Raw genomic sequence first — 14,665 nt, 5'->3', positions numbered from 1 at the left:
GATGCTGTGGCCAACACCAGAGTGGCTCTTGCTTAGCTGGGATTTCAGAGTTATATTTATCCCGCGTAACCCCCCCTGGGGAATGGCAATCTGTAGGTCTGATTTCACTGATCTGTCACCTTCCTCCTCACCACTGGCTGCTTGAGCCTGGTCAGCGCTACTCAAATGGTTCAATGCTGTCCAGAGCAATAGAGAAATCAATACTGATGGCAGTTATCAACATGATTGGTTAGATACCTGCACTTAGCACTCAATAAACTTAAGGGGAGTTCCCTGTTCACTACTTGCTCCTACTTATATTCTAATAAACAGATAAGTACAGCAGTTATACAGACATTTCAGTAAATGGACATTTATTGTGAACACTGAAGCATATAATGACAGGAATCAAATATCAGTTATAGCACAGTGAGGTGCAAAAAAACTATACAGAGTATTGTGCACTAAGACAGAACTGTTATAGTGTGCAGTATAGTTGAGAATGCAAAGTCAAGCTCTGAAAAGAACAAAATGGAAACACAAACTGAAGAGTGAAATCATTCTGGAAGTCAGGCGATGTGAGCCTATATGTTTCACGTTGTTACAGTGTTACATTGAAATGGTATAAAACAGGTGATCAATTATTTAAAGAAACATTTTCTCACTCAAATTAAACCTCAAATGTAATAGATAGTCTAATCTTTCTACATGTCACACAAATTAAAAGGTTTCTGCAACACAGTCCATCCCACAACCGAGCAGAGATAGCAGATAGCTGCAGAAAACAGCTTTTAAGTCATGATAAACTAAAAACAAGTACAAACAAAAACAGTCCTCTACTTCAGTAATATGGTCTCCGTGGATTATTCTGTGGAAACAAAAAAGAAACGCTAGATGAATTCAAACATTATAGCAAAAATATAAATGTATGGATCAGCAGCACAGTAATGGAAGAACAAAGTTCTAAGTCTCTAAAAATAAGTACATTATTAAAACGAGTATGGATTTCTACATGCTATTACACATTCAATTTACGGAATATTGTTACAACAAACGGAAAACAATATGAAACAGAAGTTACCAGTGGGTTGGGCCTGAAGCGGTAAGCAAGCATCATCCTCTTTCTAAAAGCATCGTACTCATCATCACTCTTTGAGAGCTCCGCTGGACGGTCAACTCCAAACCCTGCTCCGTTCATAGCGGTCGTTCCCCTAGAGTGAGACAGAGAAGGCCACTCAACATGCGTGTCTCTTTTCATGTATGTTTGGTAATTTCTGGATAAAGCAAAACCATTAAAATATCGTCCTTTTCCACAGAAGATATCTGAACATGTCACAGTAGAAAAAGCACAGGTGTAAATAATAAAATGAATGAATAATCCAATGTACAGGCCAGCCCACTGGCACGGCTCACTGGGACACGTGATGAAAAAAGTGCTGTCGTTAATGGAATTAGTAACACCTGCGCATTTCCTGCCACGACAAGTCAAAAATGTTGGGCTGTGGAAAAAGGTCTGTTCAGGTGTAAATGCCAACAATGGCGCGCACACACACACAGTTGCAAATCTAACTAACAATAGTTAGTGGAAATATGAATTAAACTGTTGAATTACAGATTCCCTGAATGATAAAGAAATGTAATGAAAGGCAAATGTAGTGAAGATGAACACTCACTTGTTGACAGGAGCCTTGATGCCCTGTCCGTCACTGCCCAGGCCTTCTCCCTCCTTCCAGCCCATCTTCATGAGCATTCGGAAACCAAGATTCTCCACCGTCAACTTAAACTCTTTGTATTCTGTGTAGTCTGGGTCCCGGCCCTCCTGCAAGTCAACAAGACTACAAGTGTTCATTCATGCCATAACACACTGAAGTGGTGCACCGAGAAGGGGGAAGAAGGAAGAAGGAAGAAGGGGAGATTATTTAAAACAAATTTAGCATAGGGTGAGTCAAGATTCTTCTATTATTTAGTTGGTTTAACTGGAATATAATGAACACTGTCATCTGGAGAAAAGGGCGTCTAGGTTGCTCTGTTGCCACAGTGCCTCTGACCTGGATAAGCAACTTGAAAACAGAGACATGGACGGATGATTACAATCCTGTTTACAGACATTTCCAACTGACCCTGGCCCTACTAAACGGTGTATGTATGGCCTTCTTGTGGAGAAGCAGACATTTAAAGGGCAAACAGCTTCCACAGACTACACATGAAACAAGTTTTACAGTACGCTGAAGAGATCCTGCAGGGAATAGGTACATTTCTTTATCTTCTCTGTACACGTCACACCTCGTAAAATCACACATTCAAAGCATTTAATGACCTGTGGGATGTCTGAAAAGCAATTATTGACATTAGCTGCCTCTTTCTGCCTTAAAAAGGAGTCATGTTCATTTACCTCTAAAGCTGAAACTAATGGAAGAGGGAAACCATCGCTCCTTCCCTGTTAGGCTGGAGAACAAGTGAATTCAGAGGCAAACGAACCTTGAGTGCCTTGAAGGTCTCCATGAACTTATCCAGCTCCTCCGGGGGCAGGAAGTCACCAATAAAATGTTTCCCTTTACCCATATCTGTCAGAGATTCAGCCCACTCTGGAAAAAGTACAGACAAGATGTTTATTTTATTTTTTTCAAGCAACAGCTGATCACTAAAACCTTACAAGAACTGATTATCAAGCACCGGCAGCTGCTAGTGTTGCAGAAGCAAGGCCAATACTCCACACTGATGGTGAACCTTACCGCGGGTCTTCTCCATTTCCAAATGTCGGAGACGATGCTCCCAGGTGCCCGCCTGCTGGTCCACCTCTTCATCGCTGTCATATTCATGTTGGTGGTCTCTAATGGCCTTCTCCCACATCACCTGCATCTCTGCCATCGCACGCTTGTGCTTCATGATCATGTCGTACATCTCTTGCATCTACAGAGCGTGTGAGAAAACATCACACACACACACACACACACACACACACACACACACACACACACACACACACACACACACACACACACACACACACACACACACACACACACACACACACACACACACACACACACACACACACACACACACACACACACACACAGAAAGTAGATTACAGGACCTAATAATCCTTAGTTTAGGGTGCGTTCAACCCGAGTCATCAAAGTGCCTTTTGACTATTCTAAAAAACAGATCAAATAAAATATTTTTGGGGTGGGTGGACTTTAGGTATAGTTAAAAATTGCAGTTTAAATATGTTTAGTTGGCACTTTCATACCTCTTGTTGTTCTTTGATTTGTTTCTTCTGATCCTCAGATAGTTCCGTCACTCCTACCAGACCGAGAGGCTTCCCCTTCTTATAACCAAGAGTTCTCAGATCCTGGACTGAAAAAAAAACGTTACCACAAACTTATATATTCATAAATGAATCATTGCATCGGCTGATAGTGAGCCCAAAATAGCTAATTAATATGCGGTTTCAAAAACGATACCTTTTTTTCTTAACAATAATTACATTGTGTTCTATGACTTTTCCAAAATGCATATATTTGCATGTATGTGCTGGAAAAGAATAGACAACGGTATCAGCTCCAAAAACATATTGACACCACACCAAGTTTTATGTTCATTACTTTCATTCCCTAAAATAACTAAATGTGTGAACACACACATATATTTCCAGCACGTAAACAAGTTTAAGTACCGGAGAGAGAGGGTGTGTTGGGTTCTGGAACATTATACTCCGGAGGAGCGATGATGGGAGGAATGTGCAACTCCACTTTGTCATCCTCAGACCCCCATCTACTCTTTCTCTTCCGCTTGACAGGCGGAGTTTCGGCCTCTTGAATGTGGAGTTCGGGGTTCAGTGGTGGAGGGATTACTGATAATGGTGGCGCGGCTGGTCGCCGAAGGTCCGTCCAGGATTTCTCTGCTGGAGGTGAGGAGCTCTGGGAGGCTGCGGCCCGATACTCCCGAACTTTCTCTTTGTAGAAGCGGTGGGCTGGACTTTGGTGGTCATATAAAAAACTGAGAAGCGGGGGGGGGGAAGTAGATATTTTGTGTAAAACCAGGCTTTAATAGTGTAAATAAACAGAGTGACACATATACAGTGACTGACCTGAAGGCAGGGTTGTCTCGGTTTCGCTCAGCAGCAATGGCTTCCACCTCGGGGCCGCTCTCGACCACAAACCTGGCCAGCTTCTCAGCCATCTGCTGGGTTTCCGGGTCCACTGGGGGGGAGACTTTAAGCAGCCTATCAGTACTGGAACTCAATTCAAACTCTACTACTGTACCGTACTCAACTGGCCCTCACACACCACCAGTCTAGAGCTAATAGGGGATAAGAAGAGGAAGGAGGGGCAAGGGGAACAGGGGTGGTGAATGGGGAACTGTATGGATGCGAGGCTTTCACTGTCACAAAGTCAGACCACGTGAAGCCCAGAGAGGCTCCACCATATACACTGTGAAACTTCTATCTGCAGGTACAGTGCTGTGCACACGCCAGGACTAGAACATGTACCCCACCTTCAAATTCCTAATACGATTCAATTAGGCACAACATAGGGGTGAGCAATGTGGATGTTTATAGTGCGTATCACAATTTACTGGCTAAAGTGTAGACGAATCCAAAAACAAATATGGTTTAGTTCAAACACAAGAGAATGAGAGAAAAACTAAAGAAGCCATGACTTGTATATGCACAGACAAAAATAAGAAGCAGTTTGACAGTGAACTAAATTAGTACCTTGATGAAAAATGTTTTTATACCTATGTAGTCAGGTGAAAGTCTCCAGTTAACAGGGAAAGTTAAATTGGTCCTGCTGTGTTACGTCAGCAGGAAATAATATATTCTAGTTCATCTTTTACAGTTACTGTATTACAGTAACTGTGCATGAAACAATCTAATGTATCCGTGAGGGAAGGACTTGGGAGTGGATGCATACACATACGTTTAGGCTAGCACAACACATCAGTCATATGGTGAAAACTGGTAATGAAACGGACAATGCTGTATTGACATTGTTGTCCGGAGTGCGAGAAGAGGTAATCTTACCATTATCTGACGTATTCTCAGGTCTTAGCAAATCCTTTCTCAAAACGGCAACTCTGTTTTTGAAGTAGAGATACTCCATGGTGCTCCTATCGTATAAAAATCTGAAAGGCAAGGATAACATTTGAAATTAGATGAGTTTGTAAGAATACCGTAAAAGTAAATACATCTGGATGAGCTACATTGTCCTTCAAAACGTACGAGAAAACAGGATTGTCCTTGTAGTCGTCCTTGGCTTTTCTCTCCAGCTCAGCTCCTCCCTCCGCCACAAAGGAGGCCATCTTGTCGACAATGAGTCGGATGTCTGAATCCTCTGGGGGAGAGACTTTAAGCAGGCTATGAGTACATTTACTCTAAGGGCACCTATGTCAAAATGCCAATCACAAGGCACCGGAGTATGCAGACGATGCACTGAAAAGTCCGAGCCGTGGAGTTGTCCAGAGATACACTGGAAAACACCGGCCCTGAATTACCTTTCATCTCTAAGAATCTGGAGTAATCATCCTCTTCTTCCTCATCTTCATCGTCCGGAGAACAGAACACGCTCGGCCTCTGGCTGAGAACAGGATTCTTCTTGGAGTGCGAGTAGTTCTTGAACTGACTGAGCATGCTACTGACTCCGAGGCCGGGCCGCTTGCCAAAGAGAATGCTCTTTTTCTGCAGCGCGTTTCCTCCTGGTGGTGAAGTCGAAGCTGTGGGAGATTTGGCATCAGTGGTGGAAGCTAGAAAGAGTATGAAACAGGACACATCATTTGTAAAAATAGCATAAGCCTTAAGGGGTATTATTCTTTCTGATTCAACCAGAACGTTTGGCGGGTAACCAATGTAACTAGTTTCCTTAGGTCAGGATGCCCTCTTTAAAAACCTCCCACAAACCGTGCAGCTGCCAAGGACTAAGAGTAGGCAAAGCTACAAGGTTACAGCGATTACTCAGTGTTCCAGGGTTGCTCTTGCTGTGTTAAATTCCACTGTACAACATCACAGCAATACTCTACTTGTGATAAGGAGAAGACAAAAACACAACTGTAACCTTTTGGTCACTGTGCAGAACAAAGTACTACTAACCAGAGCCATTGTTGGGTTTGTCCTTCTGCATCCTCATGAACTGCTGTAAGAAGCTTCCATCGTTTAGAAACTTGTTTGAGGAACCTCCGTGAAAACTGGGAGAACTGTTGGGATCGGAATGAATGAAATGGGGTTAAATACTCTTTGTTATAATTAAAGGCCGATGTTGGGGTCAACGATACTGACCAACAGGACCATTCTCAAATATTCAACTGTACTTAAAAACTAAAACGATGTACATGTGTTGAATATGTCCGTCAGTATATTGATACCTTGGAGGCAGGGGTTTGCTCGGGGTTTGCACGTTCACTTTTGCTTGCTCTGCCATTCTGGCCTCAATCTCCCTCTTCTTCTGAGCTATCAGCTTCTCTTGCCGGAGAATATTCATGTTCATCTTGTTTTTCTGCGGCTGGATGGGCTTGGACTTCCATCCTCCACGCCCTAAAACAAGATTAAAGGGGAAATGCAATATAACAACACAATAAGCAAAAAGTAAAATGACATTTTCTCAATTAGGTTTCAAGGTTAATTTATTGTCAATCTACAACACAGAGTTGCATACGAAATGCAAGCTGTAGTCCATTTATGATACACAAGAAAAAACAAGAACCATTTTCCAATGGTGGAGTATATTTTCTATTACATTGTTGGATTTTACTGGGGTTCAACTTGGCAGATACACTTTGACACACACACACACACACACACACACACACACACACACACACACACACACACACACAATTCTAACTTTGTATTGCAGAGTAGCATTTAAGAAAGCTTAACTTTTAAAAGCTAATAAGAACTGTGGGGTAAAGCGAAATTTGTGTCATTCATTTAGGATATTAACGTTACAGTTTGCAGAACTAATGAAACTCGAGTAACGTTATTTGTTAAGTTACGTAAATATAATACAAATTGTCTAATATATGAATTAACCTTGTTATCTTAGCCGACAGCTAGCTAACGTCTTGCTATTGATCGAGCAAAGGGCTCCTCCGGCTGCATGAGCTCGATAGAGCAAATGAAGAGCTAACGGCTAACCTGGCTAACTTAAGGGTTCAGAATAACTCAGACAGCTGCTAGTTACATGTTCAGCGCTAGCACCACAGTCAAAGCCACAGTAAGGATTTACCTGCATCGCTATGCTCCATGGTCGCAGCGGGAGGAAATATCTATTTAGAAAAAGACGCTCACGGACTACAATAAGGCCAATCGCTGCTACCGAAATAGCTGATTTGTAAGTTAAGTCCACTAGCAAACACCACAACAAGACTTCCGGTTGTTGTTTTTCCAGAATAAAAGCATTATCTCTACTACTGTCGCAAAGTCGTAAGTGCATGGACTACATCAGAATACCCAATCAGAGGCCAGGACGCACATGCTGCAGGTCATAGGCAGAACAATCACAGGACGCAACTCCCATTATCCTGAGGACCTGATGCACTAAATTATCAGATGCCTGAGAGTCATGATGACTGAGGTGCTTTCCTTCGGCTGTTAGGATCACTTGGTGAACTGAATATGGGAATAAATAATTATGCGACAGAGCATCATCAGACTGCAGTGTTTTCTATGATGACAGCTCAAAAGGAACATTTTGAGAAAACATGCGTATGGTAGCTTTCCTCTCAATGCTGCCCCCAAACTAGCCTACAGCGGTATGTTATTCAAACTAGTATATAGCCCTGCAATAAACTTTGTGAGGGCTATGCTAATCAGTCTTTGTTGACATGTGCAGTGGTGTCGTATTAAATTCAAGAATTTAGAGAGATTTTTCAAATGTTCTGTCCCCATCATGTAGGCCTTACAGGGCTGGGCAAAACATACTCATAACATCTTCAGTTTCAAAACTCGAAAATATAATTTATTGCATGTGTATTATATTGCTTTGCATCAAATTTTAAAACTCAGAGTCAATTTATTATACACTCTTAATTGCTGTACTTTCTCAACATACTAATATTTGGAGCACAGTCTGCAGAAACCCGACTGTGTGCACTATATTCTCAATATCTTAGCATGAATATCTGAAAATGAGGGCTGGGGTCCATATTTTAGTGTGTTACTTAGTACCGACATCATATGGAAGAGCAATGATAGAAAGACTGTACAGCGTCCAATTTATTATTTAAATTAATTTAATCAATTCTATATTACTTCTTCTGCTCAGCATAAAATATGTAGCCTCATAGTTATACAATTATGATTAAAAAAAGGTATTTTTATGTAACTAAACCATTTTATATGCCACATAATAAGTGATGATTGAATAGAATTTCCCAAGAAATGTTTTGTATATTTGTATGTTTATTACATGTGTGTAGCATGGAGGGGCTCCAATCACCTTTAACTTTTTTGTTTTAATTTGAAAGAAAATATTAAACCGGAAGTCGTCTTCTCGATCAATTTTTTCCTGCTGCCGCTTGTCTCTCCTGTTGCAAAAAGTCAGGTTTTGTTGTCCCTCGTTGCTTCCCGTCCGTGTCGTACGAACTGGTCTGCTTAGAAATGGCTGAAGCTCCACCACGGCCCTGTCGGTTTTTTTGTCACCAGTGTTCAGCAGAGATTAGTCCGCGTTTACCGGTAAGGACCCAAGAGACACATTTGCCTCCTTGAAGAATGAGAATGAAGAATGAGTTTGGGCTTTGTGTGGTTTTATGTGTATTTTGTGGCTCACACCTAGTCACGTCGGCCCATTGCTGCTGTGTAGCTAACGTTACGCTAGTTAGCTAGTTAGCCACATAGGCAACAACGGTCCAGAGTGACAGTCAAGTGGTAGTAATGTAGTTGGTGGGTAACACTCACGTTATGCTCTTGTGTTGTAGACATACCATTTCAGCTTTATGGCGGCATAATAAACAGCAGCTAGCTTAGGTCAAGGTTTCATAGTGAGGCGTTTAACGTCAGCAAGCTGGCTAACAGGAGAAAGCTTAGGCTCACTTTCTAAAGCAGACTGTCTGTCCAGGGGCTTAAGGCACGTTTTCATTTAAAGATTTCCAATCAGCGAATATAAAAACGCTTAATGTAAATGTCTTTTCCACAAGACTTGCCATTAGTTTATTGTGGTAATACTGCAAAGAGCAGGAACACTTTCACAACATCTATCCGAAACGAGTGTCAATCTGTGTTGTGTTATCGGTGCACTTGCCTGCCACAGCAGTGTGTCGGTGGCCATTCATGGGAAGCTTCTTGAATGTTACAGTAACGGTTATTTATTGACAGCTGCTTACCTGTGTGACACGTGCTACAGCTTAACGTGACTCTGGAGAATATGTTGACTCATTGGAAGTGCCCACAATGTGTTACAGCATGTAAAGTTAACGTTTTCTAAACTGCTGGATGATGCTGATTACATGTATGGTTAACATCAACATTGGGAACATAGTCTGCACTTCACAAAGACCATGTTTGACATTTCTAGACATCATATATTGGGTTGACCTGCACCGTGCTAAAACCCATGCAGTCTAATACAAGCCTTGTAATAAATCCAACTTGTATGAAGGTTATAGTATTCAGTTTTAAGTGTCTGATCATTTTGGAGAAACAGTTTTCTGATGCTGTTAAATTGTATTGTGTTAAAATGAGAGGCGTTTCTACTACTTTGTCCACCCAATTTATATCGGTGACGTTCGACCAAATATAAACATTTCTCAGAATAACACAATAAAACAATTCAAAAGCAGCGTGCAGCCTCCAAAATGACCGTAAAGTTGAATCACCCCCTTTACTAACACTCTAAACTGTTAAATTAGAGAGCAATCATTTTAGCTATGTGTACATAATAAACAGACACCTGTGTATATGTTGTGGTGTATACTAGATATTCACCTTTGTATCTTCACTGTAGGACTACACCTGTCCACGCTGTGATTCTGGTTTTATTGAGGAACTGGCTGAGGAACGAAGGTATGGAGGATTGTTCTGTTTTTTTTCCCTCATGAATTTGATTAATATGATGTTTAAGTGTATTTTTAAGTCTTAACTTTTCACTTTCTTAACCACTGTATTTGTGCAGTACTGAAAATGGTTCTGTGTCATCGTCCTCCACCAGTGATCATAACCGGCAAGCCTTTGAGGTCAGTGTGGTGCGTTGAATCAGTTGGTTTCAGGAAACATTTTGCACCCGGCACCGTGATTTGACGTTGCCTCTGTCTTTTCTACTAGAACGTGGATCACCAGCACTTGTTCACGTTCCCCTCCGGGTACGGTCCGTTTGCCCTCGGGATTTTTGACGAGAACTTCGACCTCCGAATGCGGCTACCAACAGAAGACAACCGCGATGCAGAGAACAGGAGAGAAAGGGAAATGGCATCACGACAACGATACAGTGCGCGGCAACCCCGCGGCCGGCATGTTCCTCGACGGCAGGGTACGCGTCCCGAAGGAGTGCCCACACTAGAAGGGTGAGACTTTTTCACCAGCAGAGTGTGTTGGAGGTTGCTTCACATGTTATTATGGTTAAAAAAAACACTTGAACAATATTATGTTTAGATACATTTTAATATGATGTTTGCGTAACTAAAGGGACCCGTTATACATATAAGTATACACATATTACCTCATTCATTCATTTTTTTGTGGTGTTTTTCTTCCGGATGCAGAATTATCCAGCAGTTAGTAAATGGAATCATTGCACCTACAGCCATGCCGAATATGGGGATGGGATCGTGGTGAGTACAAGAAACTGTGATGCATGTTTGTGTACTTGTTTCATATCACCAAGTAACGTTATATATTTTTTGTTGTTGACCACCTTCTTGTCGTGCAGGGGAATGCTCCATTCCAATCCAATGGACTACGCCTGGGGGGCCAATGGTCTTGATGCTATCATTACACAGGTATAGAAAGTGTTACTTTTATATGACAGTGGTGCATATCAATCAGGCGGCTACATTATCCCAAGAACCTTTTAAATCGCGCCACAGGAATTGTGCTATTTATAATATCATAATACATAATTCATAGTATATTTCTATTGTATAAGCAATATAGTGATACCAGGATACAATGTCCTAAATGTGTTTTCTACATTTTAAACAAGTGTCATTTTTGTAGAATTTAGCATATATGGATGGTACCCTGTGAAGAATTCATCCTTTAAATCAGACACGTAGTTAAGCTAGATATTCGAAGTGATATTGGGGTTCTGTTCTTTTTCCACTTGTAGTTATTGAACCAGTTTGAAAACACGGGTCCGCCTCCTGCAGACAGAGAAAGGATTAAGAGTTTACCCACCGTCACCATCACAGAACAACATGTGGGTAAGTCCACGTCTCTCTCTTGGATCACATCTGGCGTTAACATGCGTGTTGGCTGATCCGATCACAAGAGGACCGCTCAGAGTACGTCCGTTCTCGTCAGTCTGTTGTGACCACTTGGGATCGGATCTCACTTCCCCACTCTGTAAGAAAATGAACACTTACACCATTTCCGATTGCAAAGATCAAATGCTTTATTGTTTTTGACAGGCGGGAGGCAGAAGTGCTAAGCCTAGAGCGAAATAAACGAAGAAGAAATCAAAACAATACAGACTGGTCGTGTTCCAAGCAAACCAAATCACCCAAGAAATTTGACTTACTTGTAATGTATCTCTATCCATCCTGTATCCTCTATCCATTCAGCTTGTTTTTTAAAATGGCGCCTTTGGCGCGCAAATGGCTGCGTACTTCCGCTACCGCAGAGGACGTCTGGTGAGGAGGTCCTTCACTGAGGCCCCAGGACACTCGTACCCACCCTGCTAAAATAATGTGGCCACATCCAAACGTGGTCTGAGCGATCGGATCTTAAGCCCTGTTCAGACCTGGCATTAACATGTACCTTGTGTGACCAGATCACAAGAAGACAGCTCTAAGTATCCCGGTTCACACCTGGCATTAGCATGTGTCTCCACATGCGTCTCGAGACTCTGTATGCAAATAAACACGTAACCTACATCATTTCCACTTGTTGTTTTTAACCGCTGGGAGAGCGCAGTAGGCCAGTAATATACTACAGATTTGTGAATTCCGGTACATTTTATGAACCTACAAATACCTGCAAGGTTGTTTACCGGCAGGTCCCAGGGGTCCTGCATATAAAACACTCACACATCACCAAAAAGCTATTTAGCAATATAACTACATAAGCTTTTTTGTTAAGTTGCCAGTTGAGTAGGCGGTCCTTAAGTGTGACTCAGGATTCATTGGCCTAAATGCTGCTAAAAGAATGGCGCTATATGCGTCACAGACCACCTCCGAATGTGGTCTGAGCGATCACATCTCAGTGCGTCCTCGAGGCGTCTTGGGTGCATTCACACCTGCAGTTTAAAGCTGTGCGTCTTGGATGATCCGATGTGAACAGGGCCTGTCCTGACAGTTACTCACTCATAAAATGTTGTGCTATCATCTCAGACGTATGCAGGAAGATTCCTGCGTATTCTTGTTGGGGGAAGTGAAGCAACACTGCCTCAACTCAAATAAACAGAACTGGTGTGATGACTATTTTCATTGCAGCTGACGCATGTGACCGAGGTTCTCTTACACACGGACAGACAGACAAACAGTGTGTTGTTTTCTGTTTGTGCAGGTGCTGGTTTAGAGTGTCCTGTGTGCAAAGAAGACTACAGCGTTGAGGAGAATGTTAGACAACTGCCATGCAATCACTTGTTTCACAATGACTGTATAATACCGTGGCTGGAACAGGTATGTAAATCTAATATCTACCTTATTACGGATGTCCCAAACACATTCACATATTGTGCTTTTGTAAAAACGTGTGAAAAACGCACTGCAGTGTGAACTGCAAAACCACATAAAACTGATGCTTTGCCTCCGTTTTTGAGACATGCCTCTGGTGCTCCTCTTAAGTACTGTTACACTGTACAATTGAAAAGCTTAGGACACAATTGTTTGTATCCAACCAGTCATGTGCGTTTGATGTATAGAAAATGGGAATTTGTCCTTGTTTCCTACAGCACGATACATGTCCTGTGTGCAGGAAGAGTCTAAGCGGACAGAACACAGCCACAGACCCGCCAGGGTTATCAGGAATGAGCTTCTCTCCCTCGTCCTCCTCCTCTTCCTCCCCCAGCTCACCTAGCAATGAGAATGCTGCCAGAAACTCCTAGATGTTCACCGCCACCGTCACCTCACATCTGAAAAAAAAAAACCTCACGACAAACGAGAACCAACGCCTCTCAGCCGAGACCGGGACAGTAGTCCGTCTCAATGCTAGGGGACGATATGAGTCGAGTTGAACTGTGAAATCTATTGCAGATTTGAAGTCCTCATTCCTCCCTCTGTGCTGAGCGGACAGCGGGTCCAGCTCAGAGTACTTGAGGAGGGCGGACTGGGCAGTGTTGAAAGAGGATCCAGAAAGGCTGCGAGGACTAATAGAGAGATTGTGACCAGAGCTGACGTGAGCTCAGTTTGAGCCAGAGTGGACTGCTTTTTGAGGGAGACGTGTGTTTGCCACAAGGCTGGGGCACATTTTATATTTAAATAACAGAATCCTCTTTTCTTTTTTAAAACATAGCCTGTGGTGGTGCAGAGTCCGTAGATGTGTAGATAGAGAATTCATTTTGAATGGTCAGCCACTGTACAGCTGGTGGATCAAACTAAAGCCCGAGTGTGTTCATCTGACTCCTATTTATTTGCACCTTTTATTTTTTATTTTGCACAACATTCTGTCTGATGTTGAGAATGTGAATTTGGGTAAACTACTGAACAACAAAAAGACTTCACATCTTTTGCTTTGAATAAGTCCTTTAGGACTTGTTTATCTGTTTTTATTAGATTTTATTAGATCCTCACAGCTCAACAGTGGACACATTTTTATTCCTAAAGTGAAAATATTCACCAACCTACTTACAAAACTCAAATGAACCCTAACCTAAAAACGGCATGGGAATCTCTGACCTCTGTGAAACTGGCCAAATGGGTTTCACAAAACAAGTGTTTTATTTACAGATTTTTCGTACAGTCGCAATAAAGTACTAAAACAAACAAATATGAAGTTCCTGCTGATGATGAACGTTTTCACAATCGTATCCTACCTGTGCTGTTGTAGGAGGTTTAATTTAACACATTTTATAATGCTTCAATGTCAATCAAACTCCAATTGTTGATCAGGATAAAAGACCCCGCTTGGAATTTTTTTTGATGTTTTAATGCTTTAAAACATTGAATAAAGAGTTAATGTGGCTCTTTTAAAATTGATCAACAGAGAAATACCCTTTTTAAAATGGTGAAAGCAGATGGTTACAAAGATATCTAAATTACAAATATAGAATATGAAATACTTGTTTATATTCAGCTCCTTTAAGGACGCACCTCAATCACCGCTGGTGCAGCCAATAGATCCTGTTAATTGCAGACATTTTGACAAGTCAAGTCTGGAAAATGTATTTGTGGACGTATTTCTTTCTTCTTTAAATCCTCCTGTGGACAGTGTTGTAAATTAACTTTTTGCTACAAACTCTAAACATAATGCATCTGGTCTTTTGGCATAAATGTATGTTGCAATTCTAAAATACTGTGATGTCCATATCAAATAAACTAGACTCAACATGGCAAGTGCATTACCAAATCACAAAAAACATGAAACCTTAATTTT

At 41.7% G+C, this 14,665-nt stretch overlaps 2 protein-coding genes across 3 annotated transcripts; one reads left to right on the top strand and one right to left on the bottom strand.

The window, feature by feature from the left end:
• Positions 1-325: 325 nt before the first annotated feature.
• On the bottom strand, positions 326-7,350 carry sugp1 (SURP and G patch domain containing 1). 2 transcript variants are annotated; one of them, XM_076098035.1, is made up of 14 exons: positions 7,206-7,350; positions 6,343-6,511; positions 6,071-6,174; positions 5,479-5,727; positions 5,207-5,330; positions 5,009-5,109; positions 4,073-4,196; positions 3,659-3,981; positions 3,233-3,339; positions 2,712-2,889; positions 2,458-2,564; positions 1,653-1,798; positions 1,061-1,190; positions 326-847 (listed from the first exon to the last, which is right to left on the bottom strand). In XM_076098035.1, exons 1-14 carry the CDS (start codon positions 7,222-7,224, stop codon positions 821-823), a joined length of 1,908 nt encoding a protein of 635 aa, XP_075954150.1. In that variant the 5' UTR covers positions 7,225-7,350; the 3' UTR covers positions 326-820. The 2 variants fall into 2 exon arrangements, with proteins under 2 accessions (XP_075954150.1, XP_075954151.1); XM_076098036.1 differs by having other exon boundaries at positions 5,479-5,697.
• Positions 7,351-8,523: 1,173 nt separating this feature from the next.
• rnf126 (ring finger protein 126) lies at positions 8,524-14,268 on the top strand. The gene is made up of 9 exons (XM_076098123.1): positions 8,524-8,653; positions 9,921-9,979; positions 10,089-10,149; positions 10,238-10,476; positions 10,675-10,743; positions 10,842-10,911; positions 11,241-11,334; positions 12,638-12,753; positions 13,026-14,268. Exons 1-9 carry the CDS (start codon positions 8,579-8,581, stop codon positions 13,176-13,178), a joined length of 936 nt encoding a protein of 311 aa, XP_075954238.1. The 5' UTR covers positions 8,524-8,578; the 3' UTR covers positions 13,179-14,268.
• The last annotated feature ends 397 nt before the right edge of the window (positions 14,269-14,665 follow it).

The sequence above is a fragment of the Anarhichas minor genome, unplaced genomic scaffold, assembly GCF_050575085.1.
Source record: "Anarhichas minor isolate MPS153535 unplaced genomic scaffold, ASM5057508v1 ptg000024l, whole genome shotgun sequence".
NCBI lineage: Eukaryota > Metazoa > Chordata > Actinopteri > Perciformes > Anarhichadidae > Anarhichas > Anarhichas minor.
Note: the sequence above shows the minus strand (reverse complement) of the source record. Positions and strands in the feature narration are given on the sequence as shown.